We start from the raw sequence: 24676 nt of genomic DNA on the forward strand, positions 1-24676 counted from the left end.
AATCCAGTAGACAGACAACTGTGTGGTATCAAAGCCTCTTTATTTGAAAATTAGTACAAAGTCTTGCGCTTTTTTGTGTTACAAAATAGTAAATAAGTTACCTCCACTACTACAGCCTGCGTAGATTGTAGCCTGCCAATGAAGGGAGGAGGCTGGAGGGGGGGAAAGGAGCAGACATGGGGAGTTATAGATTTATTTATTGTTTTGGTCACAGCTCTGATTTTCCTGACCGAGGTCTAAACCGTGAGAAATAACACGGACTATGATTTCTCCTTGTTCAGGCAGCTGGTGGAGGATCAGATGTGGACCACCATGTGTTCAAATATCTGATTTCTGCCTTTTTATTATGAAGATGCTGCCACACAATCGTTCCTTTTTTTTTCTTCCCTGCTTTAACAACTCAAAAGGAGAAACGGAGGTCAAGGCTGCAACCACAGACTCCTGATATGGTGCAGTGAGAGCTGCACGAGTGAAAGCAACAGGATGAAAAGGTATGTTTGATCCTGAACAGCAACAACAAGCATGGTTTACTTCAATAAACTGGGCAAACCGTATTCATGACCTCACAAAGTACTGTTGGATATGGATTGTTACAAGGCCAAGTCCATATGCAATGAACCAAAACATTCATAAGAAGCTAAGATTCAATTGAAATTGCTACACCGACCCTCCCTCCTTCCTTTAAAGGAATAGTTTAACATTTAGGGAAATTATTTTATTCACTTTCTAGCAGACAGAGTTCAGCGGGTGAGAAGACTGACAGCACTCTTGCGTCATATGAAGTTGTAGCCAGTGTGACACCATATTCATGGACGCTGCTACATGGATGTTACTCTGTACACGTGGTTGTTGCATATTCAGTGTGCGAACCTGGTGGGAAGGAAGACCAACAATTTCCAGGCACATTAGGGTCACAAGTTCTGAAGACTTTGACCTTCGTTCTGCTGTGCTTCTGTTGACCCCTGACAGAGCTGTGTGGTGTTACTCAGTCTTTCACGAAGGTGAGAGAAATCTCACGTACCTGGTAAGTACTGAATGCAGCAGTGTCCAGGTATAGGTCAATAGCAGCAGAGCAGAATAACAGTCACAAGTTCTGAAGACCTGTGTCAGAAACCTACTGCGCCTGGAAACTAAATATTGTCATGTACTTTGACTGATGTCAGTAATTCCAACCACCAGAGTAACATCCATGCAGTCAGACTTTAACAGAAAATAGTGTAACACCTGCTGGTAAGTGAATAACAAAAACTACAAACAGGAAAACAGCTAGAGTAGCTATGCTAAATGCTAACATGCTGCTTTAATTTGAATAAACTCTCAAATGTAAAAATGAGAATTTGCAGTTTTGTGCTTGGCTAATTCCTGGCTGCGACTAATAACGTTACAGTTGCCTGGCAACTTGTCAGACCAAGAAAAAGTCCATTATATAACCCCTGTAAAACATAAAAATAAAATATTACACTTCAGGTTTTGTATTAATTAAACAAATGAAAGCTCTGTTAGGTTAATTAGAGTTCGTTCAACAGTGCCGAGCTAGCTGTTTACTATCCCCAGTTAGTGCCTCTCATGTATCTGCATATATTCATGTCCGGGTTTCTGTAAAGGATAACTAACCAGTGATGTTTGGTCATTTGGTCAACGTCATTTTAAAAGCTCTTACAGTTGTTCAGAAGTCATCTCTTGAATCCTCAAAGACACTTCTCATCATCTGGATGAAAAAATATTCAGTCTGCTGCTGTGATAAAAAAAAAAAAGAAAAGAAAAGATTTTTAACTCTGTGCCGCCGTTTCCTGACCAAAACAAAGATGGCTGCTCATTGGCTGCTTGGCCAGGACACAGGATTGTAACTTGGGAGTTAAAAATCTTTATTGTCGAGCAGCAGACTTAATATTTTTTCATCCAGATGATTAGAAGAGTCTTTGAGGATTCTGAAAACACTTTAAGAACATTAGATCAGTCAATTATCTTTTAGAGAAACCAGTTGTCACCTCTGTGAGCTGAATGAATACTTATACATGAGGCAAAGACAGAGGCTAGCTGTGTCCTCCTGTTTCTGGTCTTTGTGCTAAGCTAACCTACCAGCTGCTACCTGGAACCGTTAGCTTTGTATCACAGCGTGGTTTTGATCTCCTCGTTTAACTCTCTCCCGGGAAGTAGATAAAAACATTTTTTCCCCAAAGTGTCTAACTTTAGCTTGAACTCAAATTCACATTGCTAGAAAACAAGAAGTTTGAAAAGGCAAAATCTAAAAGCTACACATTTTTCCGTTTCTAAAATTCTCTCGACTACCGTTAACAACAGAAAACACAAAGCTAAAACATTAACACGGTTACAGAGCCAGGGAGATCACAGGTCTGCTTCCTGCTGAATGAACGGTATCTCTAAACGTATACAATGTGAATACTGACACTGCAGGTCAACAGTTGTCGTTTTCAGCTGCTTGTTTTGTGCAGAACAGAAACTAGTCGATGCTGCATCCCTGTGAAACCAGACCTGTGACCCTCATCAGTGTGAACTTGGTTTTCATGTCTACTTGTTGTACGTCCACGTTTCCTGTGCGTAAGCTGATGTTCGCATTTGTGCCAAGTGTGTGTGAGCATATGCGTCAGAGAGGGTTAACAGTGCATTGAATTAGTGTTGCGATGCGATACTGTGAAGGATTTAGTCGCTGTTTTTTGTTTTGTTTTTTTTTTTTTGAACAGGTTTGTTGGTCACACCTTCTGGGGACTACATTCAACAGACGCAGATACAGTAGATGGTGGATGATTTGGAGAAAATACATTCTGGATGTTGTTGGTGTCAAACAGGGAGAAGTCTTAAAGCTGGAGGATTACACTCTCTCAGCAGGTTACCAGAGGGAGGAGGTGAAGTTCAGGCACCGACTAAAATAAGATCTAACGACGTGCAGTTTGGATTACACCATGAGTAGTTCATTTTTATCTCATCTGGGGCCAGTTTCACAAAGATATTTCAGACTGGTCTGTTGTGTTGGTCCGGTCTTAAATTGGTCGCATCACAAAAATAAAGACAGACTAATTTTAAACTTAAAAAAAAAACATTAGACAGCTTTTCCCCCAGGCTAACTCAGGCCCCAATGTTACCATGGTAACAAGCAATGACACCGCCACTGACCAGGAGCACTCAACGACAAAATAAAGGAAAACATGGCTCATAATTTGTGGTTTGCTAACATCGTTATGAAGAGAGCAAAGAGAAGGGAAAGAGTTTTTAGAGACCAAAATCAGATTTTTCTTTTTATTGTTTCACTCTTCAAGTAAAACGTCCTTGTAATTGTTGAATTCTTCCAGAAGACAAACACTTTCTGTTGGGGTAAACAGAGCTCAGCTGCCGTTTTTTTTTTTTTTTTACTTGTTTATTTACCCAGAATTCATTGTACTACAGTCCAGCTTAAGATGGTCTAGGTCTAAACTGCTTTGTGCAACAGATGAATTTAGACATCTACTTGAAATCTGACTATTTGTTACATCTAAACTATAGTCTGTCTTTGTGAAACCGGCTCCTGACGAACCTTTTTTATGAAACTCGCTAACTGAATTAGCAAATTAGAGGATGTCAGTTAGCAATCTTCTAATTGATAGAAAATATTTCCACAAGTTACAGGGGTTTAACACTCACTGTCACAGATATATCAGTATCAGCACATATGTTTATATAAGAGACTATCTTTAGCTTCAACTGGTCGAGCACTGCTTCCTTATCCTGACGACACGCCATACACACACGTGTAGGAACTTTTTTTACTCCCTGAAATCGGTATCCGGCCTGAAAATTCAGCATCGGTTGGGTTCTAATCTGTTTGATCTATTAAAACATCCGAAAACAGCGGAAAATTTCCATCACAATTTACTAAAGCACAGCAGTCCAAAAACATTTGAAATACCATGTAAGACAAGGAGAAGCAGCAAATTGTCACATTTGAAAAATGACCTGCAGGATGAACTGATTATCAAAATAGTTGGGTTCCCTGTAGATCAATTAATCCACTAATGATTGCTGTTCTAATCCAATCCAGTAGTTAATTTGTCAAATGATACCCCCCCCTCCTCTCTCTCTGAACACTGTCTAACAGAACCGGGCCACGGAGCATATTATATGTTACACTTAAAGAGACACCAAGTCTTTATGTGGGTACAGTGGATAAACTGACTTGCCTTCCTCCACATCTTCACCGACCCCCCGCAGAAAGAGGTGAACAGGTTTTTAAGACAGCTCCTCAAGTCTGCATCAACAACATGGTAATGACTAGAAAACGCACTGTGAGATCCGATGTTGGACGTTGTGAAGTAAGTTTTTGTCACCGTTTGTAGCAAAAATGGAAACTGTTAAAAGTTGAACCAGTTGTAGATAACCGTTATTTTTAAAAGAATCTCTAAAGGGCACAATTTATAAAAAAAAAAGAAAATACGGTAGCCAATGTAAACACGACGCCTGTGCAGGGTGACGTCGCTATTGTCGTCCAAAAAATTCAAGCAGTTTGTAAAATGGAGGTAGCCTGATGAAGGTGTAGCACACGGGGGAGAGAGGGGCCACACGGGGGCCCCTCGTACAGCATCAGTAACCCCAGAATCAGAGGCCGAGGCTGGGATCAAAGGAGGAATCTCTCCCCCTTCAGCCCCCTACCTCACAAAAACAAACACTTCAGTGTTTCCAGTTCAATATTACGAATAATCATTTGATAACCAGTGCCCCAACCCAGACAATCACCATCTTTACATTTATCTCCGCATTATTAAATTCTCGTTTAAGAGCCAGGATTAGCCATTCATAAACAAACTGTTATTCAAAAATGTACCGCTAATAAATAATAGATTTATACATATAAAAACAGCCCCCGCTGGAGGTTCACTTTATACAGTAATCATCACTTCTCCCTCACACACATCTCACTCATAACCAATCAGTTTTTTTGTTCTCAGCAGTGTTTTGCCATAAAAAAAGGGCCTAAATTCATTCATTCATTCAATCATTCAATCTCCAAGACACACACACACACACACACACACACACATTTATGTATAACTGCTCAGCTCATCCCAACAGGCTTGTAAACCCGTCGAGCTCGCCGTCGCTGCTCTCGAGCGAACGAGGCAGCAGGAATATTAAAAAATAAGGAGACAGTTTTATCTTCCTCTCTGGGCGGGTGGGGGGGTTACTGTGAAGCCCCACCCGTATCAGCAGCATAGAGGGCAGAGCCACAAAAACAAACACGCCTGCACACACACACACACACACCAAAAAAGAAAAAAGAAAAGAAAAGAAAAGCACAAACTGGTGACTGGTGAGAAACATCCAGCTTTTCTTGAACGGACCTCATGACCCTCGTTAAATGTCAGCTCATCAGTGTCGAGGGCCGGTCCCCGTCCGATAAAATGCAGCAGGTTGCACAGTGTTCAGATTTTCCTTCCTCATTGCATCCAGGCGTGCACTAAAATCATCTCACCCTTATAAAAAAAAAAAAAAAAGCCTCATGTGCACAAAGAAACCGGTGTAATGATCGTGTCTCGTCCCGGTGTCAGAAACAACAACAACAACAAAAAAAAAAAGCAAAAGAAAGTGGGAAAGTAGAAATGATGAAGAGGAAAAGGATGTTCTGATGCATGTTTTTTTTTTTCAGTGAGTGTTCCCACCATCATCATCATCATCGACCTTTGCCGTCCATCCCTCCCTCAGTCTAGTTTCTCCAGCACCGAGGGCACGTACACCAGGCTCAGCTCGCTGCCGAAGTCGCAGACGATGGCGGCGTTGTCGAGCACCAGCAGCTGCCGGACGCCCTGCCCGTCGCTGCTCTGGCCCAGGTAGACCGTCTGCAGCAGGTCCCCGAAGTTCAGGTCCCAGAAGGAGACGCAGCCCTGGCCCCCCGTCACCAGGAGGGACTCGGAGATCACTCCCAGACTGGCCCCGCATCCCACTTCCTGTTGAGGAGAGAGGAAGAGGTTAGGTCGACCAACTCACCAGGGACAGTATAGAGATTATTCTATTTTATTATATTTCGAATTTACACGTTCCATCACAAGCTCCCAGAGCTAAAGACGACGCGTTTGCGTTTTCCATCCGACGTACAAACCAAAGTTTCCAATTATATAAAAGAAAAAACATCAAGTTTTCACGTCTCAGGAGCTGGAGCCAGTGTACGTTTGGCATTTTGCTGAATGAATGACTTAAATTATTGATCAAATACTGACAGCATTCATTTGTGTTTCTCAGTGTATAAATTAATCAACTAATCGTTTTAGGAAACTTAAGTACATTCCCGTAAAGCTGTGAGAATTCAGAATTATTCCACTTGAATATGGAGGTGATCAAATAAATAAACCAGGAAGTCCCAAGAAAAACCCAAGGAGACAGTAGATTAAGGTAGATTAGGTTCATTAATAGATTTTAGATGAGTAGATTAGGTTCATTCAAGGATAAATCTGGCAATATCCTGTGTTTTTCTTCTTGTCAACAAATCCCATGAAGAGACTAGAGTCAAAAATGTATGTATCCTACACTAGTTTATGTATTTCTTGTTCCTCTGTGATGCAGTTTCCAAAAACACATCAGTGAGCCTCACTGTTAACCTGGGACACATGTTCCTTCATCGCCATGAACACACGCACTGTAGTTTATTTGGACTGAATCCCACATACACCGTCCTGCTGCTGGAAACACCCACTAGAGCACAGAACATGTATTCATCTGCAGCTGAAAATAGTCCCCACCGAATATTCACTCTCAAAGCTTTTTTTCCAGAAGTATACATCTGTGGGCGACTGTTGAACATGTATGTCTTCAGTGAGAACCAGTAGGTGTCGGGCCTCACATGGGATTATTTGACAATAACAACACTGTAGAATATGACTGGCCTTTAGATAAATAAAGGTTTGCAAGACTATGGCCAGGGTAGGAAATTAACATTCTGCTACCAAAATAGTTTGTACATTTCTCTCTAATCTTTGCTTCATTTTTTACCGTATATTTTAGATATTAGACGTATTAGACGAATGGGCGGGGCATAAAGTCAACAGTCTGTATTAAAAGGTCACAGAAAAAGGTGGGGAATCATATATATAAGGATCAGACATGAGAGCAGACCACCCATGTACAGAACCTGCTGTATAGAGTAGAGCTTGATCCCTGTGCTGCGGTCCCAGATACAGATGAGGTCATCCAGTCCTGAGCTGATGACACAAGAGGTGGTGCAGACCAGCGAGGTGACGTCGCCACGGTGACCGTAAACATGGCTGACGCGGCTCCCAGTCAGGACGTCCCACAGGCAGATGGCGCCGTCCTGCCCGCCGCTCGCCAGAACCATCGTCTGAGAGAGAGACAGGAAATCATGACCGCAGGACACTACAGGCTTCACCGAGACAGATGCATTTTATTATACGTGTTACGTGTGTTTGTAGGGAGGGTGTCAGACTGACCTGGTCTATGTAGATGGCTGTGATCCCTCCAGAGTGACCCTGCAGGGTGAAGAGGCAGCACGAGTCCTCCAGACGATAAACCTGACAAACAATCACAGAGACAGGAGCTGTAAGGTTTTATACATATACGTCTTTAGCTAGTCATGTTTGATGTTATTAATCAGCTTGTCATATATTTGGAATGTGATTAAACTGTTGTAAATCTAAAGAAACTAAATCTACACGATCAAGGACTCTGATGCTTTTTTCCTTCTCAGGAACTCTGGGTAAAAAACAGGAAACACATCTGTTACCCGGACTGTGTGGTCCTGGCTGCCGGTGACGACCCTCCCGGCGGCCGCTCGCAGCACCGTGATCGGCTTCTGGTGAGCGCACTGTATGGAGCGCGTGAGCTGGAGGCTGATCACATCCTCGCTGCTGTAACAGGGAGACGGAGGCATGCTGCCCCGCCCGGGGGCACCTGCAGGAGGAGGACACGCAGTTTTATCAATAAAGTATCGGGGGAATCTTGAGACCAATTTCTTCTCCTATTTAATCTTTATTTAAGTGGAAATGTAAAAGGGTGTGGTGTGTGAAACGTATAAGACTTTCAGTGTCTGAGAGAGTCTCACTGGTCAAAATAAAAACACTACTTGGCAGTGAAACATCTGTACACAGATGTGATGTTGAGTCTCACCTCTGTACTGCAGCAGACCCAGAGGTTTGTTTATCTCAACAGTGAAGAAATCTAGAGACCCGTTCAGTCGAGCCGCTACGATTCTGAGGAGGAAGAGGAGAAACATGGCGTCTCAGGACCAAGTACACGACAGGTTTCACGGTGCAGCGAGACCGAGCTTATATCCAGAGACCATCAGTGTAGGGATTCATGTTACGTCTCACTTCAGGTGTACACATGAGCTGTAATTAGGTTTATATTCACTTATAGGCAACTGGCTGATACCCCAGACAGTTTTAATGTAATCTGCTTGTGATATATGAAGAAAAATTCAATTTAAAAATTGTGATGAAATGTCGACGAACAGCAGCAGTAAAGTCGGAAACTCCAAACCCAGCATTTCAAAAACTCATTCAGATCTCCATCAAACACACAAACAACCCAAGTGTTTTAGTGTGTGTGTGTGTGTGTGTGTGTGTGTGTGTGTGTGTGTGTGTGTGTGTGTGTGTTTAACCTGTTGTTGAGGAAGGCCAGAGCCGTGATCCCCGAGACGCCGTCTTCATTACTGCAACGTAACGACCCCTCCACGGCATCCCACAGCTGAAACCACATTTAGACCCGTTTTAAAGTGGACAGTAATTAATTGTATTCATTTTAGCTAATGACATCACAATGTTAGATCTGTCCCCAGACGCACAGTGGACACAAGACAAAACAAAATATCATCATCATCATCCATTTTTTGCTTTGTGTACAAACAAACACTTCAGGCATCCAAATGTAAACTTACAAACATTATTTTACACACCTCCAGTTTACCGCTGCTCCTCCCAGCAGCTATCAGATTTCCTCTCAGCTCCATGGCCCAGACTGAGCTTTCCCAGTCCGCCGTCGCCTGCGTCCCAGCTGAGGAGGCCCTTTCCTGGGTTAAGGGGCCGGCGGCGTCCCCTAAGCTGGGTCTTCTTTGGAGTTTAGCTCCTGAGGGTGGCGAGGAAGAGGCTGAGGAAGGAGAGGGGTAGGCAGAGGGCGAGGGGGGCTCGTGCTCCATGTAGGCGCGCTCCACCAGACCTCCAAAGTCAAACCCTGTCCTGGGTGGCGTGGAGAGGTGCGAAGGCGGCTGACAGGTGAAATTGGTGTCGATGAGCGGGGTGAGATCGGGCTGGTCGGTGAACAGGGTGGGCCGGGCGGGAGCGGTGCGGCGTCTCAGCGGGTAGCCCTCGTCCTCCGATAGGCCTTCACCGCCGATGGAGCGGTCGCAGCCCTCAGAGCCTAAACCCTCGGGGTCTGCGGCGCCGCTCATGCTATCCCAGCCATCCCGCTGCTCCCAGCAGCCACCGCTGCTGCTGCTGCTCCGCCTCAGCCTGAAACCGAGACACAGTACTCAGTTAGTGTTAGTTACAAGGCTTCATCAAATATTACTTATCATAAGAGTTACAGAGATAAATGGATCTGTCTGATATTATTCATCAATATATGTGAGCTGATGGGGAACAGAAATATCTACTGACGTCACCATCACATGGTTTAACCACAAGAGAGCACAGGTTTATTTATGAAATATAAAATGTTCATATCTTTGTCACAATTCTTTCATAAGAATAAAATAATAATGTAAAGGGATCCTCGTCAAAAATGTTTCTTTATGTTGTGGGTTTCTGTAAACGAGCAAATAGCCTTTTTATCATTATCTGAATTTTCTAAATTAGATAGAAAAAGACACTGGTCTTGGTTGGGTTATCAAAGAGATCGTTATTTTTAATTATTTAGCTCTGAAAACATGAATTGTATAAAATAATAAAATCAGTGGGTGTGGAGCAGACGGCAACGGAAATCACTTTTTGCTTCGGTCAACAACGGAGATTTTAAAAAAAGGTTTGATAAATTATGGACAAACTGTCGCACCCGTGGTTCGGGATGACGGTCAGACAGTCCCCAGTCTGAGCGTCCCAGACACGGATCTGTCCGGCCAGGCAGCAGCTCGCCAGCAGCATCCCGTCGCTGGCCAAACACTCGATGTCCTGCGGGACAGAAAGAACCAAAACTGACTTGATCTGATGAAAACAAAGACATTTTTACAACCTACATGTGATAATTCTTTTGTTTAGTGCCAGCACCCTGTGACTGAACCCACTGATTGGAAATAACAAAGTCTGAAATGTTCAAATTCTATTCATAGAGGCTTTAAATCAGCCAAAGTCTCCACTGCAGGTTGTTTGATGACGGACAGCTGTCATTCTGACCAGTCTGATCCGGGTGTGCGGTGTGTTATGTGTTTCCATTCTCACCATGCTGTGGCCCCTCAACAGCAGCGGCGAGATCTCGCTGACGGGCGGCGAGTAGCCGTAATCGTCGCAGGGCAGGTCCCCTCGGCGCCGGCGCCCGTGGGCCACACCGTTCTGTCCGTAGTTACGCGGGCAGAGGACGCGGTAGAGACAGAAGAGCAGGAGGACCAGCAGGACGCCCGCCGCCAGGCCCAGAGCCGCCACCCTGACGGGAAGAGGGACAAGCATCACAATGGGCAACATTTATACCATGATGCACATTTACACTGTGTAACTGCCCAGTGCAACCAACCAAGTCCATGACTGTAATACGACTTTAATAATAATAATAATATAATAATAATAAAACGAACACTCGCACTCAGTCTTCACTCTCAGATCTCTACACTCAACATTCATCACTCATCACTGCTGTGGACAGTATGAGTCTATTGGCTGCATGTGTGTTTGTAAAGCTGAATTCACGGTGCTCAGCCTTTTCTGTTTGAGAAAACACAAAGAAAAAGGGGGAAAAAATGACAAGTGACGGCTCTGAGCATCTCACGGCAGCTCTGCCCGCTCTGCTCTCTCCAGAGGAATGTGGCAGAGCTGTGACGATGAAACCTGCCGGAGGTGTGTGACCCCACTCTGCCTGAAATACCAGTCCATAAAAACTGTTCTGAGACAAGCCTGCAAGGACCTGATGTCAGCAGCCTGCCAACGCACATCACACTGTGTCATTCAGAAACAACTTAAGATGGAGAGTTGTGTTTTTGTTCTTATTGTTTTTAACCATTTTCTTTCATTCCTTTTTTGTTGCCTATTTACAGTTCAAAATAGAAAAAGAAAGCAGCAGAGAGCGAGCTGGGAGGTGACACGCTGCATGTCTGGACTTGAGCCATAGCCATTTAACAGGCAATCACACTTATAATTAAGTTTTAGCACGAATAAAGAATTAGTTGTTTATTTATGCTCACAAAGCTCAATTATAAACGAATTAGGGTTTGTAAATTAAAGTTAATAAGACTCATAAAAAGCTCATTCATTGGCCTTTTCCAGAGCAAAACAAAATGATTTGATCTTCTAGACGTAATTTAACTTCCGTTGAATGATGTGGAAACAAGTGAATATGAGTTAGTTTTCCAGCAGTTACAGATTCTTCATCTGGAGTCGTGTTAATGTCGCATGTGATGTATGTAAGTCTAATATTCACTCTGTTTTAGCTCTGTCTTGGTCTTCGAGTGTGTTCAGGCCGGTTCAAACTCGACTCCAGAGCCAATCAAAACTGATCTTGGCAGCAGCTGAGCTCCATCAACCCTGTCGAGCCGCATATGGAGCTGCAGCACGAACACACAGTCAGAAATCTGATTCTGAGTCAGTGCCTGGAAATATTGTGTTAACAATGAAAAAAAAAAAAAAATTGTTGAAAGCTGTGACTTGGCACAATGTGGAAGGTTGATTTATTTATCGTTATACATTTATGTTACCGAAAAAGGGAACGCACACTGTGTCCCTTCAGTGTTTAAGAGGTTGAAGCGCTCGGCCGTGTGTGTACGTGTTTGTTGCAATATTTACAGAGATTCAGGTTCTGGCTGTTCCCAGTTTAAACAGATGAAACTCACACACAGACTTTTTATGGAAAATCTGACTACAGACTCTTCACAGTGTCACCGAACCTGAACAGATTAGAAGAAGAAAAGGCCAGGAATCAGAAAGTATTTGGCAATTATGTTGATAATCAAAACTGTTGCCAGTTAAATGTTTGATCGAATTAAATCAAATAAACGTTGCAGCTTCACTTGATCTGTATTTCAGTCTTTAATTAGACAACTTGCAAGCAACAAGAACACATTCAAACCTGCATCTCACGGTGTTGCAACCTGCTCTGACCCCGTTGTAACAGCATGTTTTCGCCTTTATCACACTGGCCTTCTCTCCGTCTCAGGGTCATCTAAACAAGCCATAAACTCAGCTGCTACTTCCCCCGCTGTGAAGGTCACGACCCTGACCCAGCTTCGGCTGATAACCTTCGTATCTACTGTCCAGAGATGAAACGAAGAACTCAACCTTCCACTTGGCAGTGAAGGGTGACAACACGCCGCCTTACACAACAAGGCGCTGCCAGCTCACTGAAAGCTAAACTCCAGACCCTGAGATTTGGTGTGCAGTGAGGGAAAGTGTGTGGGGTGATAAATGAATTGTAAAATGTTATGTCAGTAGAAAATGACACTGAACTTTAAAAAAAAAAAACCTGACAAACAAAGTGTGTGAGACGTGAATTTCCCTTTAAGATAAATATAGTATATAGATCGTTCCTTCTAGTTCACAGGCTTCCAAATCAGACACTGATCATCAATCACTTTAAGAGTGGCGCTAGAAAACACAGTAACGCAACGCTCTTTCCAACATGAAGGTTTTCCAGTTGCACCGCAGCCAGAAATAACTGTTAGAGTGGTGACAGAAAGAGCTGTCACTATAAAGAGGAAAAAAGTCCCTCAACACAGTCTGAGGCAAGTACAGTGAAAGTGAAGTAAAATTAGATTAAATGTTGGACACGTTTACAGAAGCTTGCTGCCCTGCAGCTGGAAAAACTCTGCAGCTGGAAAAACTGGAAAACCGTCAAGAAACATCTCGAACAAACAATATATATTAAGCAACTGGTCTGTTTAACTGTTCTGGTTATGTCCACAGGATAAACCAGCGTCCTCTCTGTTGTTACACCACAGATCAACTGGTGTCTTCGAAGCAACCAGTCCACCAGGCTGGTCCAGTCAGAGAGTCAATATTGCTGAAGGTACAAATAACAAGAGCCCTGCCTTTCTCTTTGTTCTGTCTCTTTGTCTTTATTTTTGCATCAGATAAGAAAACACTCACTCCGGTGACACTTGATACACTGACACTTGCACATGCATCCCTGCGTCAAACATGGAACATCTTTTATTATAAAAGGAAAGGTTCCTATAACACTGTGTTTCTCAACATTGTACCCCGTGAAAGAAAACACAGGTTTCCCCACAGGTTCTGTAGAACTTTCCGTTTCAGTGACGACAACTTGAAAGCAAAGAAAAATAATCATAATTTATCAGAATATGTGTCATTAGTTCCCAGTCAAGAGATGGCCTTCAGTCTGTGCTAGTTACAAACGTGAGCGCGCCACACGACCTTGGACTCTACTCTGCTTTACTGCTCCGGCTGCAGAGGGGACTTCACCGGAGGTTTCAATGTCCACTGGGCAAGTCGTTCAGTGACAGCCTGATGGAAACGCCCAAAGGCCACACAGCTTTAAGTTCTGTGGCCTTTAAAAACAAGGTGCAGTTTCCAAATAAACTTTCTTTTTTTTCCCAAACTGATCAATTTATGGCAAAAAAACAAAAGCCTGGTTAGAGAGAGTCAAAGGAGATGAACACTTTTATAGACACTGAACAAACGATATAAACTGAAGAACATGAGTTTATATCAGCCATAAAAACTATACTGATAAAAAATAAAAGATATTTTGGTCAATGATCAGATTATTTGCATATTTACAACCATATTCTTTAATTAGGGCTGACTCATTTTAAGAGCTTGAGTACCATGACACCACAGTGTTGTGATGTCTGGTGTGAAGCATTGGGACAGTAGAGCAATGTGTGCGAATGGTGTGTGCTGTATGTGCGTGTGTGTTGGAGTACTGACTTGTACAGGGTGAGGTCAGTCTGTAGATCTGCAGACACTTTGGGAATGGATGGCGGAGGATGTCTCGTGTCCTGAGGGTGGCGCGTCTCGACGGCCTCCTGGGGGCTCAGGTGAACGGTGACGGGAATGACGGGCAGGATGCTGATGTACCTGGGAAATGGACAAACAGCAACAGAGAGACTGTCACAAAACCTGAAAACATGTTTCTGGCTTATGACATCATTAAAACCTGAATCATAATTCATTGATTATGCCCCATCTTAGGGAAGTTAGTTGGGTCATTAGATAGAAACGATCACATCAGTGACTTCTGTTACTGCGCGGCCTCATCTTTGCTGCTGAGAACAAAATCTACTCGAGTTTGAATATTTCACATCGTAAAGCTTCGATGAGCAGCTGGAATAACATGACACATAAAACATAAATATATAAACAATGTGGAATAAGCTGATTTTTCCAACCTTAGCAGCAGTCATGTAAATGAAACCATGTGTTAATCCCTTTTTTTTCTTTTGGATAAAATTGGATTTTAAGGGATTTAAAAAAGGAGGAAATCATCTTGTAAATGAGCTTATGCTCATTGATGTTATCTTGACCCAGTTATCACATCCACTCAGTCATTTGTCAGTTATTTGTCGATCTAAATAGACTCATTTGTTTTTGGGTAAAAAAAACAACTTTTTAAATCTTAAATTAAAAAAGTTCAAAACACTGTGAGTGGTTGTGATGGCCGCAGCAGCAGCAGCCACACATTGAACAGTGGTAACGCTTTTCATTTGTTTATTTACTTTAAGAGTCTTTCTTTCTCAGCATGACACTCAAAGTGTCCATATACAAACAGATAAATAACTGCACACAGGTTTTTGGTTGGATATAACGTACAGTACAGTTTTATTAGCAATATCTGACAGTATAGTTATCTATTTGAAGTGTATGCATTTAGTTAACTTTCCTGGGGTTTGCTGCTGGAGTCCCAGCTCCATCAGACCTGCTTAAATGGGGCTGATTACTAATTGGACTTCACCATGTTCCTCCAGCACCGTGGGACGGGCCAGTGTCTTTTAGTTTCATTTTTTTTTTTTTATTAATACTTTGACAATTCTGTTTGAGTTTATTTGTTTCAATACAGTTAATATGGTGTAGCACTATGCTGGCATGCTTTCTGGTTATTGTAGTTTGCATGGTTGTGTCTTAGTCTATCCCCCTGTGTGTGTCTGAATGGCCTGATCAGACACTATATACGTCTCCTCTGTGTTTACAGTCTTGAGTACTGCGTCAACCTTTTTTAATGGGCCCAGAATTATAGTTTTGAAGTATTTTTTCTTTCCTTTTTTGCTCTTTGTAAATAAAAAATGCACATTATTTTTCTGCTCGGTCCCTGACACTGATCAACACAGACAAGTCTCCTGCACCTCTCACCTCTTGGCTAAAGTGATGTTGTAGTAGCTAAAGAGTGACGGCCAGTGCCTGAAGGACAGTCTCCTCCAACCCTCCTCGTCCTCCGCCCCCCAGGCGATCTGAGGCACCGCAGGCGGGGGCTGGGGGAGGGGCCCCGTCCTGGCCGAGCCATGGTGGCCCTGTGATTGGTTCTCGGGTAAGGGAGTCGGATCCGGCGCGGGGTGGATACTGAGGGTGCTGGTGGGATCTCCTCCACGGAAGACGGGGGCCACACCCAGGTGAGGAGGCAGGCCGCCCCCTCCCGGATCTCCCAGAGGGCTTTGCTCAGATACCTGCGCGGCCAGGTAGGTGCGGATCCCGGCTGGGTCGGTGTAGACGAGGATGCCGATCCAGATCACCGTGCCAACCTGGAAAGCAGAAAAAATGAATGTTAACAATCGGTTGGTGACACAACGAGTCCAGACACGCAAAGCGCCGCAGAAAGGAAAAACAAATCTCTCACCATGATGATCCGCTGAGCCAGGCGAGTGCGGGCCAGGAAGTACACCACGCGCAGCCTCTTGGGGAGCCTCAGGTTCCTGAAGGCCGGGGTCTGCAGGGTGATCGTGTGGGGGGAGGGTCGCGGTGGAGGGGGCACCTCGCGTGTACGCAGCGGGCCCGGCTTGGGCGGAGGCAGCCCCGCTTCGGCCGGCAGGCGGCGGTTCAAGTCAGCCAGCTGCAGGGGAATGATGTTGTTTTAGACATTTGTTCACGTGAAATGGTTTTTTAACACATTTTTTTCTACTCGAAGTCGTGAAGATCTGAGGCCAAACAGTGGGAGGAGTTTGATTCCTGCCAGAAACAACATCAGCTGATTCATCCTTCTTCTCTGCTGCCAAGTGTGAAACTCATTCATCTGGTTCAAGCTTCTCCAAAGTACCTGCTACGTTCCAGTGTTTTATATCACTAAACATGGCATATACATTGATTTTGGGACCATTAGTTGGAATAAAACAAGCAATTTAATCTTGTAAACAATTAGAAAAATGGTAATGGTACAGCCATTAATTACATATTTTACATAAACCACATTTCCGTCAAAGTATTAAGGGTTTAAGAGTACTTTACACTGTGTTTTGCTGTGTATGGAAATGTATGGGTTTATGGTGTTAATGCTGATTTAGCCAGACACTGAGCTAAACACCAGTGAAAGGTTTCAGTATGTGTGTGACAGGAAAAGAAGACCAACAGTAGAACATTAAGGGGTTTTAAATGAGAAGTGCACATGTGGGAAACCGGTAATCTGAAAACTATGTGGTGAATGTATGTGGGCCTGTGACCGCCACCTGACCCCCTTTTTACATCCTGCATCGGCTCATGAGGAAGGTTGTGTGTGTGTGTGTGTGTGTCTGTGTGTGTCAGACCCACATCCATGTTTTCTTTGTGTTAAGGTTTCAGATTTTTGTCTTTGATTATCACACTGATTCCCTCAAGAATTATAAGCCAGATGTGTGTGTGTGTGTGTGTGTGCGCGTGTGTGTGGCGTGTGTGTGTGTGAGTTCGTACCTCCATGCGGCGGATGTCTATAGATAGTACTGTGGTGAAGAAGAACATCTGCAGGAAGAAGTCAGACACCAGCCCCACGACAGCGAACAAACAGAACTCCTGAAAAAACACAGGGACCAACAGAGACATCAGACCACTGCACAGGCTAATGAGCTAATCACGTGTTAGCATAGTGGTGTGATGAAGAGCTAGCTAGCTTCACACAGTAGCTTGCTGCTAACAGTTCTGAGTTAGCTCTAATATTTTGTCACGTTCTACAAGTAGGACTCACAAAACCTGGTGGGAACAGAAATGTGTCTTCTCATGTTCTCATAGTTCCCCCTATTGTTTTCATACCACATGTTGGTATTTATTTTCTGTCCCACTGTTATTTCCTATTCATTGTTTCTGCTGATTGAACGATTCAAAACGTGTTTCCGTTACCTGGATAGCTGGCACCAGAGTGAAATATCCGATGAGGATGATGCACAGTTCAGTGGCCATGTTCTTCATGATAGACCAGCTCTCATTACTGAGGCCTGCAGAGAGACAGAGCAACGTTTAAAAACAAAGACCAGATAATTAATATGCCAGTTTATGAAGTAACGCCTTCAGAAAAGAACAGCAATAACTATTTGGTGGTTACTAAAAAATCATATGAGTCAGAAACTAATGGCTGGTCAACACACACACTCTGTCCTCACCCTGAGCAATGCGGAGTTTGACCTCGAGGTCAACAGGTGTGGAGACCACGGACTTTGTGAGGACCAGGACGTTCTCCAGGCCGATCACCACCACCAGGTAAGGAAAAATCTCCCTGCAGAGAGGAAACAGCAGAACAGTTACAAACTGGGGAACAAAAAGAAGTAAGTTTCACTTTATCAACGTTACAAGGAACAACAAGCAAGGAGGGCAAAGGTGGAAGCTGAGTTCGGTGGAAAGACTTTTCCTCCCTGAGGTGGTTGTGGTTTTAATCCCCCTGTTTTACAAGAGAGAGAAATAATAATGTTGTTAAAGAGCTCAATGAAGAATTTAGATTTTATGATTCAACATTGTACCCGAATGAATAAACTTTTAAAACACTGAACTTGATCTAAACACTTTTAATTAATCATAGATATTTCAACCTTCATAATTCTCTTCAAATACTAATTCTGAAAATCATTATATTGTAAAACTCCATGTTTGATTTACATAAGGAAATGGTGTTTCAGATGCTGCATTTCTGAATCTGGAGATAACTGTTGATACTCAGGCACAGTTTTAGTTTTTGAAATAAAAGTCTTTAAGAAAGTGAATATTAATTTTCTGGACTTGTACGTGTGTGAAATCAATTTCTTTTCAAAACTGTGTGTCACCCACAACGACGCAATCCTCCAGAAGCTGTGCTGCTTTTGAATGAACTGTGTGACCATCAATGTTAACTGACAGTAAAGTCGAGTGAATCATGTCATTTATTGGTCACAGTGACAGTGAACGTGAGCTTTTTATTTTCCTATGTTCAGAATTCTTTATCAATATTTGGTAATTGTCTGCCGGGGATATCTGTGTGATGGAGAGTAGAGAGAGATTAGTGTGAGCGTAGAGATAAGCTTGTGCTATAGAAGTAAGTGTATAACTGGGTCACAGAGGAGTCAACAGCTCTGCATGTTACATCAGAGGCACTCAGTAACACAGTTACCTATCACATACACACGCACGTGCACACACACACGCACACACACACACACACACTACCACTATCTCAGCAGCCTGGATGTGAAGTTTGCATAGCTTGGTTGTGTCAGCCTTGATGTGTGTTTATGCAAACACACACGGTACACGCACCGCCCACAGCGGACTTGCATGGATCGTGGTCAGTGGTTGGACAACAGTGTGCCGTTATCACGCCACGATGTCTGCTTTCTAATATTCCTGAAATCATTGGACGACCATAAAATGTCAACATGGCTATATGCCCGCCCCCTCACATGGCCCCACCCACTTCCATGCCCCCCCATCCCTTTTTTTTCATCCACACCAACCCACTGACTTTTTGCCAAGTTGCTGTAAACATTAACGCAAATCCATTTAAGTCAATGCAGGAAATGGGAAATCAATAAGCTGGTGTGTATGTGTGTGTGTTGTGTGTGTGTGTGTGTGTGTGTGTGTGTGTGTTAGTGTAGGTAGACCTGTTCTGGGCTTTCTGTGAATAAGATAAGAGATGATGATGAAACAGTAACGGCCGGTTGGGGCAGTAAATATTAACAGGATACATTTGAATGTCAGAGGACATGATGAGGACGATCTAACAGCACATAAAGAAATTCTTTCAACTCTGAACCAGAAGCTAAATTCATTTCATTTTCTGTGACTTATGAGACTGAATTGTTCTGGTTTCTACTGAAGAACAGTTCATGTGCGACACAAGTTGTAAGATACATGTTGACAACCAGACAAAGAGTCTACAGCCGTGCTAGCAACACAGAGGTGGTCGAACTGAATCCTCAGCATGCTAACATGCTCGCAATGACAATGTATCTTGTTCACCATTTAACTTTACTTTAGCATGTTAGCATTCATATATTTACAAACTAGCACTAAACTCAAAGTACAGCTGGGCTTGATGGAAATGTCATTAGCTGTGTATTTGATCATAAACCAAATTAAGATTTTAACTTGATGCTAAATGAAAAGCATCATGAGTATCTGTACCAAACTTCCTGGAAATGCGTTCAATAATTGTCTGATCGTCTCACTAAAACCAAAAAATGTGGCGCTAGAGGAAAAGTCAGAGGATCACTAAAGTCAGAGGGATTCATCCTCTTGGAAACATGAACGTCTGTACAAAATTTCATACCGATCCATCCAGTGATTGCTGAGATATTTTCGTCTCCACATTCTTTTGCTTCCAGTTTAAAGCTACAAACCAATTTTTTCTTGCTCGCAATATCTCTCAGATAATCTTCCAAAACATTAGTATGTGGGGAAAAAGAGAGGGCACTCCTACCCTCCATTGAGTGTGGGTGTCAGTCCAAACAGTGTGCACAGCCCCACAGACATGAGCAGAGAGCTGAGGACCGTGACCACAGCAGCCAGAGCCAGACCCCACTTAGACTTCACCATGTCAATCTTACCTGCAGGGAGCAAAGGAGCCACGTTAAGGGCAGGACACTGTAACTACACACACAACCGTTACATTAACTATTGTAAGTATTTAACACGAGGACAGACGTTCTCCTTTTTAAAGAGACTAATTCACCATTAAATACACAAAAATATTTTAAGACTTAATTAACCTTCAGAAATCTTCCATTGGCCAAAAAGCATAAGAGGGTTTTGCATTCAAATACTAATTCTGAAATCCCTGATATAGCTATACAATGTTCTTTGCAACTGATTAACATAAAGGGAGTGTAATTTAAAGCTAGACAAGCAAAAATATTCTAGAAAATAAAAAAACTTGTAAGTAAATGTGTTAAAAATCGAAATAAATGGAAGTAAAATGACAAAAAAATGCAGTTACAACAGAACTTTTGGTTATTTTTTTCAAATTACAGTTGAAAAAAGTTGAAAAAAATGTGCTGAACAAGGTCCCATATGTGAATCGACTAATCGGCTTGAGTGTAAATATTAATTTTGTGTACTTCTCGTGTGTGTGTGTTTGTTGCCTGAACTAATGTTTGTACTGGCAAGTTGCTGAGGTGTTAGCCGGGTGCATTCTTGCAGCGGTGTACAATGTTCCTGTGTGAGGATTATCCCTGCACCAGACAGGAACAACCTTGGCACACAAACGCACGTGCACATACAAAGGTTGCAGCATGCATGAGTCTGGATCTTTGGCACCTTTCAAAGATTGAGCGATTGTGCAAACAAGGAAAAAAAAATAGTCATGGTGGAAGAAGATACACAGAGCAAGAGAGACAGGGAGTTGGACTGACGTGTGGAGAAGTAGATGTAGGCAAAAAGGATGATGTATGTGGTGACGAGCGGGATAAGCTCAGCGATGCCGATCTCCTCCTTGAAGTGGACGTGAACCATGTGGTCGTCTCTCAGGCTGCAGTTGGCCGACGGGTGGAGCTGCTTCAGGCGCGCCCGCAGGCTGCTCAGGAACCTGGACACACACAGACATCAAGATCATCAGCGGCGGTGGCGGCGGCACTGCAGATCCAGCCCACTGATTGATTTTGTCAGACCAAATACCCTTTAAATTTGTACCTGTCAAAAACTTCTGGTAAAAGAAGAGAAGCTCAGTCAAGCAACCCAGCACTTAACCTCATAGTTCATAGTCTATAATGCAGTGAGAAGAGACTAAAGTAAAGCTTGTTAAACTAAGCCTTGGAATCTATATGCTACACAAGTCACAGTGAGCACACAGCCATAATGAACGCAGCCTGCAGCTTCAGAGGAAAACAAACCAGTTAGGGACATGTAAAGAAAAATGTCCCTGAAAGAAATGTAATTACAAACAAAGGGCATTTATCAAAGCTGACGTTACGTTAAGTCAGTCTTCTTTACACTGCGACATAAAAAGGGAAAAACACTGACAAGAAAAGACAAAAGAAATGCGACTCTTTCATTCTCTATCTATTCAATTTCAATTGAACCTGCACCAACACGCTACACTGCACATGTAACTCACCTCGCATCGTAGCTGGACAACACCACAGTGATCGTGTACGTCACCACCCTCTTCCTGTTGTAATGACTGACGCCTGTGTACTTCCCAGGGACGCCAAACAGCAGGTCTGAAACACACACACACACACACACACACAATATTAATAATTCTCAAAATACACACACATACTGCAACACATTAGCGCAAATAACATCCATTAGTCACTTGTCAAACACTGGCATTTCTACTACAGTGTATTACTTGTGTAAAACCTGATTAACACAAGCCAGCACTGTTATTTTAGAAAGCTTGAGATCTCTGTGCCGATATCAGATCATCCGCAGAAACGCTAAACTAACAACTCAATTTCACATCTTCCCTTTTTAATCTTACACTCACACTGGGTGCCCTGTGGAGGCTGGGGGCTGCTGGGATATACTTCACAACTTTCCCATGGCAGTGTGACTGGCCGTCCCTCAGCTCAGTGTGAACAACGGTATCAGTCTGACTGTATCTGGCAGCCGAGCTGTTCCTGACTCCAGCTCCAGAATAAGCTTCCCACCTCTCTATCACTGGAGCTGGAGGTTGAGGCAGAACGCTGAGCTGGCTTTGAGCAGCCAGGGGACGCTGATGTGGTTCACTATGTCAGTGGGTAAAGTTTTCAGGGAATTTAATAAGTTCCCAAGGAAATGAAACTGCATGTTCTCCGTCAACATAAAAGCCTCTTAGTTTGCTGATACCACTAATCTTCCACTCACTACCTCCCTACAATTACTCCTGCTGAATGATGGCAGGCTCCTTCCAACGAGGCAGTCGAGAATAAAAGGACTAAACTCCACTTCTGACATTTCTGAGACTTGCTGCCTCCACCAGACGATAAAACGCCTACAGTTCAGGCTGGATTTGGTGGGTAATCTCACGGCACGGGACAAGGAGCAAGCTAAACCAGAGGAGTCAGAATTTCTAAAAATGTAAAAACGGTGCCACGAGTAAGTCTTAAAACCTTCAGGAACAGTCTGACAACAACACACGTATTGTACTAGTGGATGATGTTCACCAGCGCTAAGTCAGGAGTTCAAATAGGTTCATCATCTGTTAGAAATACTGTACATAAATTCAGCCTTAAAACATTGAGCCTTTCAGAACAGATTCACACAGAAAAACATCAGGAGGATTTAGAAAAAGTGAAAGATTCAAATTTTTAATGGAAGCACAAAAACGTCAACTTTACTTTTCTTGACTTTAGAATTAAAAGTGCTCTGTTTTTGTTCGTCTCTAAGAACTTTAAAAGTCACAAAACTTAAGTCATATCTTCTCCCTTCGACTAAATATCCCAGAATGCTTTATTTTGTCCGTGAGCGTGTCAGTAGTCCTCATCTCTACCTACCTCGCAGTGTGGCCGAGGTGTGCAGGCCTTTGGGTTCGTGCTTCTGGATGGTCTTGAGGAGGTCGGAGTCCAAGTCGAACAGCTCCCGCTGGTTCTGCCAGTAGTTGCCGGGAGAGACGAGCAGGCAGCCGTGCTCTGGAAGCACAGACTGCATCCGCCGTAACCCTGGAAACAGGTCTGTCACCTGGAGACATAACGTCTCCAGACTGCGAACCCCGGAGCTGACAGAGGAGAGACGAGGAGAAGACAGAGGAGAGGAGGTGACAGGAAGGAGGAGTTGTTATTAACAAAGCTCACAGACACCAAGCAAGACAGAACATTAATCTATTAATTATCTTAAATTTTAATGTTTAATTTAATGATAATTACACAAGGGAAGTCCCGTGCTATTAATCTGACTCTTGGGGGAAAAAGTTTTAGCGGCTCTCTGCAGCTTTCCAGCAAAAAAACAAAGTGTCCCACACATGAGGCTCATATCAGCGCTCAGGACAGAGCAGCTGTCAAACAGAGCGTCGCTGCACAGCACGTGCCCCACAGAGTCACACACCTCACGGTTTACAACTGATCGATGTTTGCTGGAAGTCCAGCTTTCTTCTTCATAAGTCAAGGTCATGGATGTTTTTTTCCTTTTTTTTCCACACACATGAAAAAGGGAAAAGAGTTTTGGGTTCATGGGTTCACTCTGAACTGGTGGAGGACAGACACCACTGAGATAAAGTTCAATACTGAGTTTGTCTTCACTACCACTAAGGATAATTATTCAAATAACAAATTAATTCACAAAAGTTTTGATAAGTGATTGTTTCAAGAAAGAAAAAAAGGATGTGAGGATCTGCAGCTTTTCTCTTCTGTATATTTATTAAAACGTGACTATGACCATGACCATGTTACTCTGTTGCGAGTTCATAAAGCAGAATTATGAACGTCTGGATTTTCATCTGCAGTGGCGGAAAGTAACTTTTACTGAGGTACTTTATTGTGTTTCACTCCAAATTCAAAAGGTACTTGTACCTTTGAATTTCCACTTCATGATACTTTGTATCTACTCCGTTAACTTAACTTCAAATTTGAAGTTTACCTGTCAGCGTGGACGTGGTTACGGATCTCCTCCAGCAGGCTAAAGACTCGACCCAGTGGCGACCGAAACACGTCCACTGGCACCAGGCTGCTGTCCCACGGAGACACGGCTGCCTTCACCAACACCTGCTGGATGTAGGCGACCGGAGGACCCCGATACTACAGCACACACACACACACACACACACACACACACAAGCATGTAGGTGACACGTTGAGACACAACATAAGACTGTTTTAGTCTACTGAACCTGCCACTGTGACATGAGCCATTGCTTCATCTTTACAGTTAGACTTGTCTGCATATGCCTGCATCCAAGAACCAGTTTTCGACTCTCAGCGTGACGACACTTCGTCTTTACAGACGTTCTTTCAAGGTTCAGATTCAGGTTTGAGATTGAGGGATCAGGATTCAGGGTTAAGGAATGATTACAGTTAAAGGAATAGGGACAAAAGTGATGTTCAGATACTAAAAATGATGGGATGTATATAAGCGTGTGTGCACGCGTTTTCTCTTCTCCTACCCAGTCGGGCCGTTCTCCGAGGTCTCCCTGAGGCTCATGGGAAGGGACGCTGTAGTCTCGCACCCCTGTGGTGAACTCCACAGGACCCGTCCCAGGCAGGGGAAGCCTCAATAACGGATAGCTGAGGGAGAGAGTGAGAGAGAGA

At 43.4% G+C, this 24676-nt stretch overlaps 1 protein-coding gene across 3 annotated transcripts in view; it reads right to left on the bottom strand.

Annotated features, from left to right (window-relative positions):
• Positions 1 to 21: 21 nt before the first annotated feature.
• Positions 22 to 24676, bottom strand: part of scap (SREBF chaperone) — a 36301-nt gene continuing 11646 nt past the window's right edge. For all 3 annotated transcript variants that reach the window (XM_087170200.1, XM_023393423.2, XM_087170199.1), the window contains exons 3-23: positions 24532 to 24652; positions 24009 to 24166; positions 22931 to 23151; positions 21565 to 21670; positions 20864 to 21036; positions 19933 to 20059; positions 17648 to 17760; positions 17388 to 17482; positions 16965 to 17063; positions 15922 to 16134; positions 15441 to 15826; positions 14022 to 14171; positions 10368 to 10569; positions 9985 to 10100; positions 8891 to 9443; positions 8597 to 8682; positions 8104 to 8186; positions 7721 to 7887; positions 7428 to 7508; positions 7112 to 7318; positions 22 to 5933 (exon numbers count right to left, since the gene is read on the bottom strand). In XM_087170200.1, coding sequence (XP_087026326.1) covers positions 5688 to 5933; positions 7112 to 7318; positions 7428 to 7508; positions 7721 to 7887; positions 8104 to 8186; positions 8597 to 8682; positions 8891 to 9443; positions 9985 to 10100; positions 10368 to 10569; positions 14022 to 14171; positions 15441 to 15826; positions 15922 to 16134; positions 16965 to 17063; positions 17388 to 17482; positions 17648 to 17760; positions 19933 to 20059; positions 20864 to 21036; positions 21565 to 21670; positions 22931 to 23151; positions 24009 to 24166; positions 24532 to 24652 — 3703 coding nt within the window. In that variant the 3' untranslated portion in view covers positions 22 to 5687. The remainder of the gene's footprint in view (positions 5934 to 7111; positions 7319 to 7427; positions 7509 to 7720; positions 7888 to 8103; positions 8187 to 8596; positions 8683 to 8890; positions 9444 to 9984; positions 10101 to 10367; positions 10570 to 14021; positions 14172 to 15440; positions 15827 to 15921; positions 16135 to 16964; positions 17064 to 17387; positions 17483 to 17647; positions 17761 to 19932; positions 20060 to 20863; positions 21037 to 21564; positions 21671 to 22930; positions 23152 to 24008; positions 24167 to 24531; positions 24653 to 24676) is intronic.

Source organism: Seriola lalandi, unplaced genomic scaffold (genome assembly GCF_002814215.2).
Source record: "Seriola lalandi dorsalis isolate HSWRI2012SDOR001 ecotype SW California unplaced genomic scaffold, Sedor1 jcf7180002054934, whole genome shotgun sequence".
Lineage (NCBI taxonomy): Eukaryota > Metazoa > Chordata > Actinopteri > Carangiformes > Carangidae > Seriola > Seriola lalandi.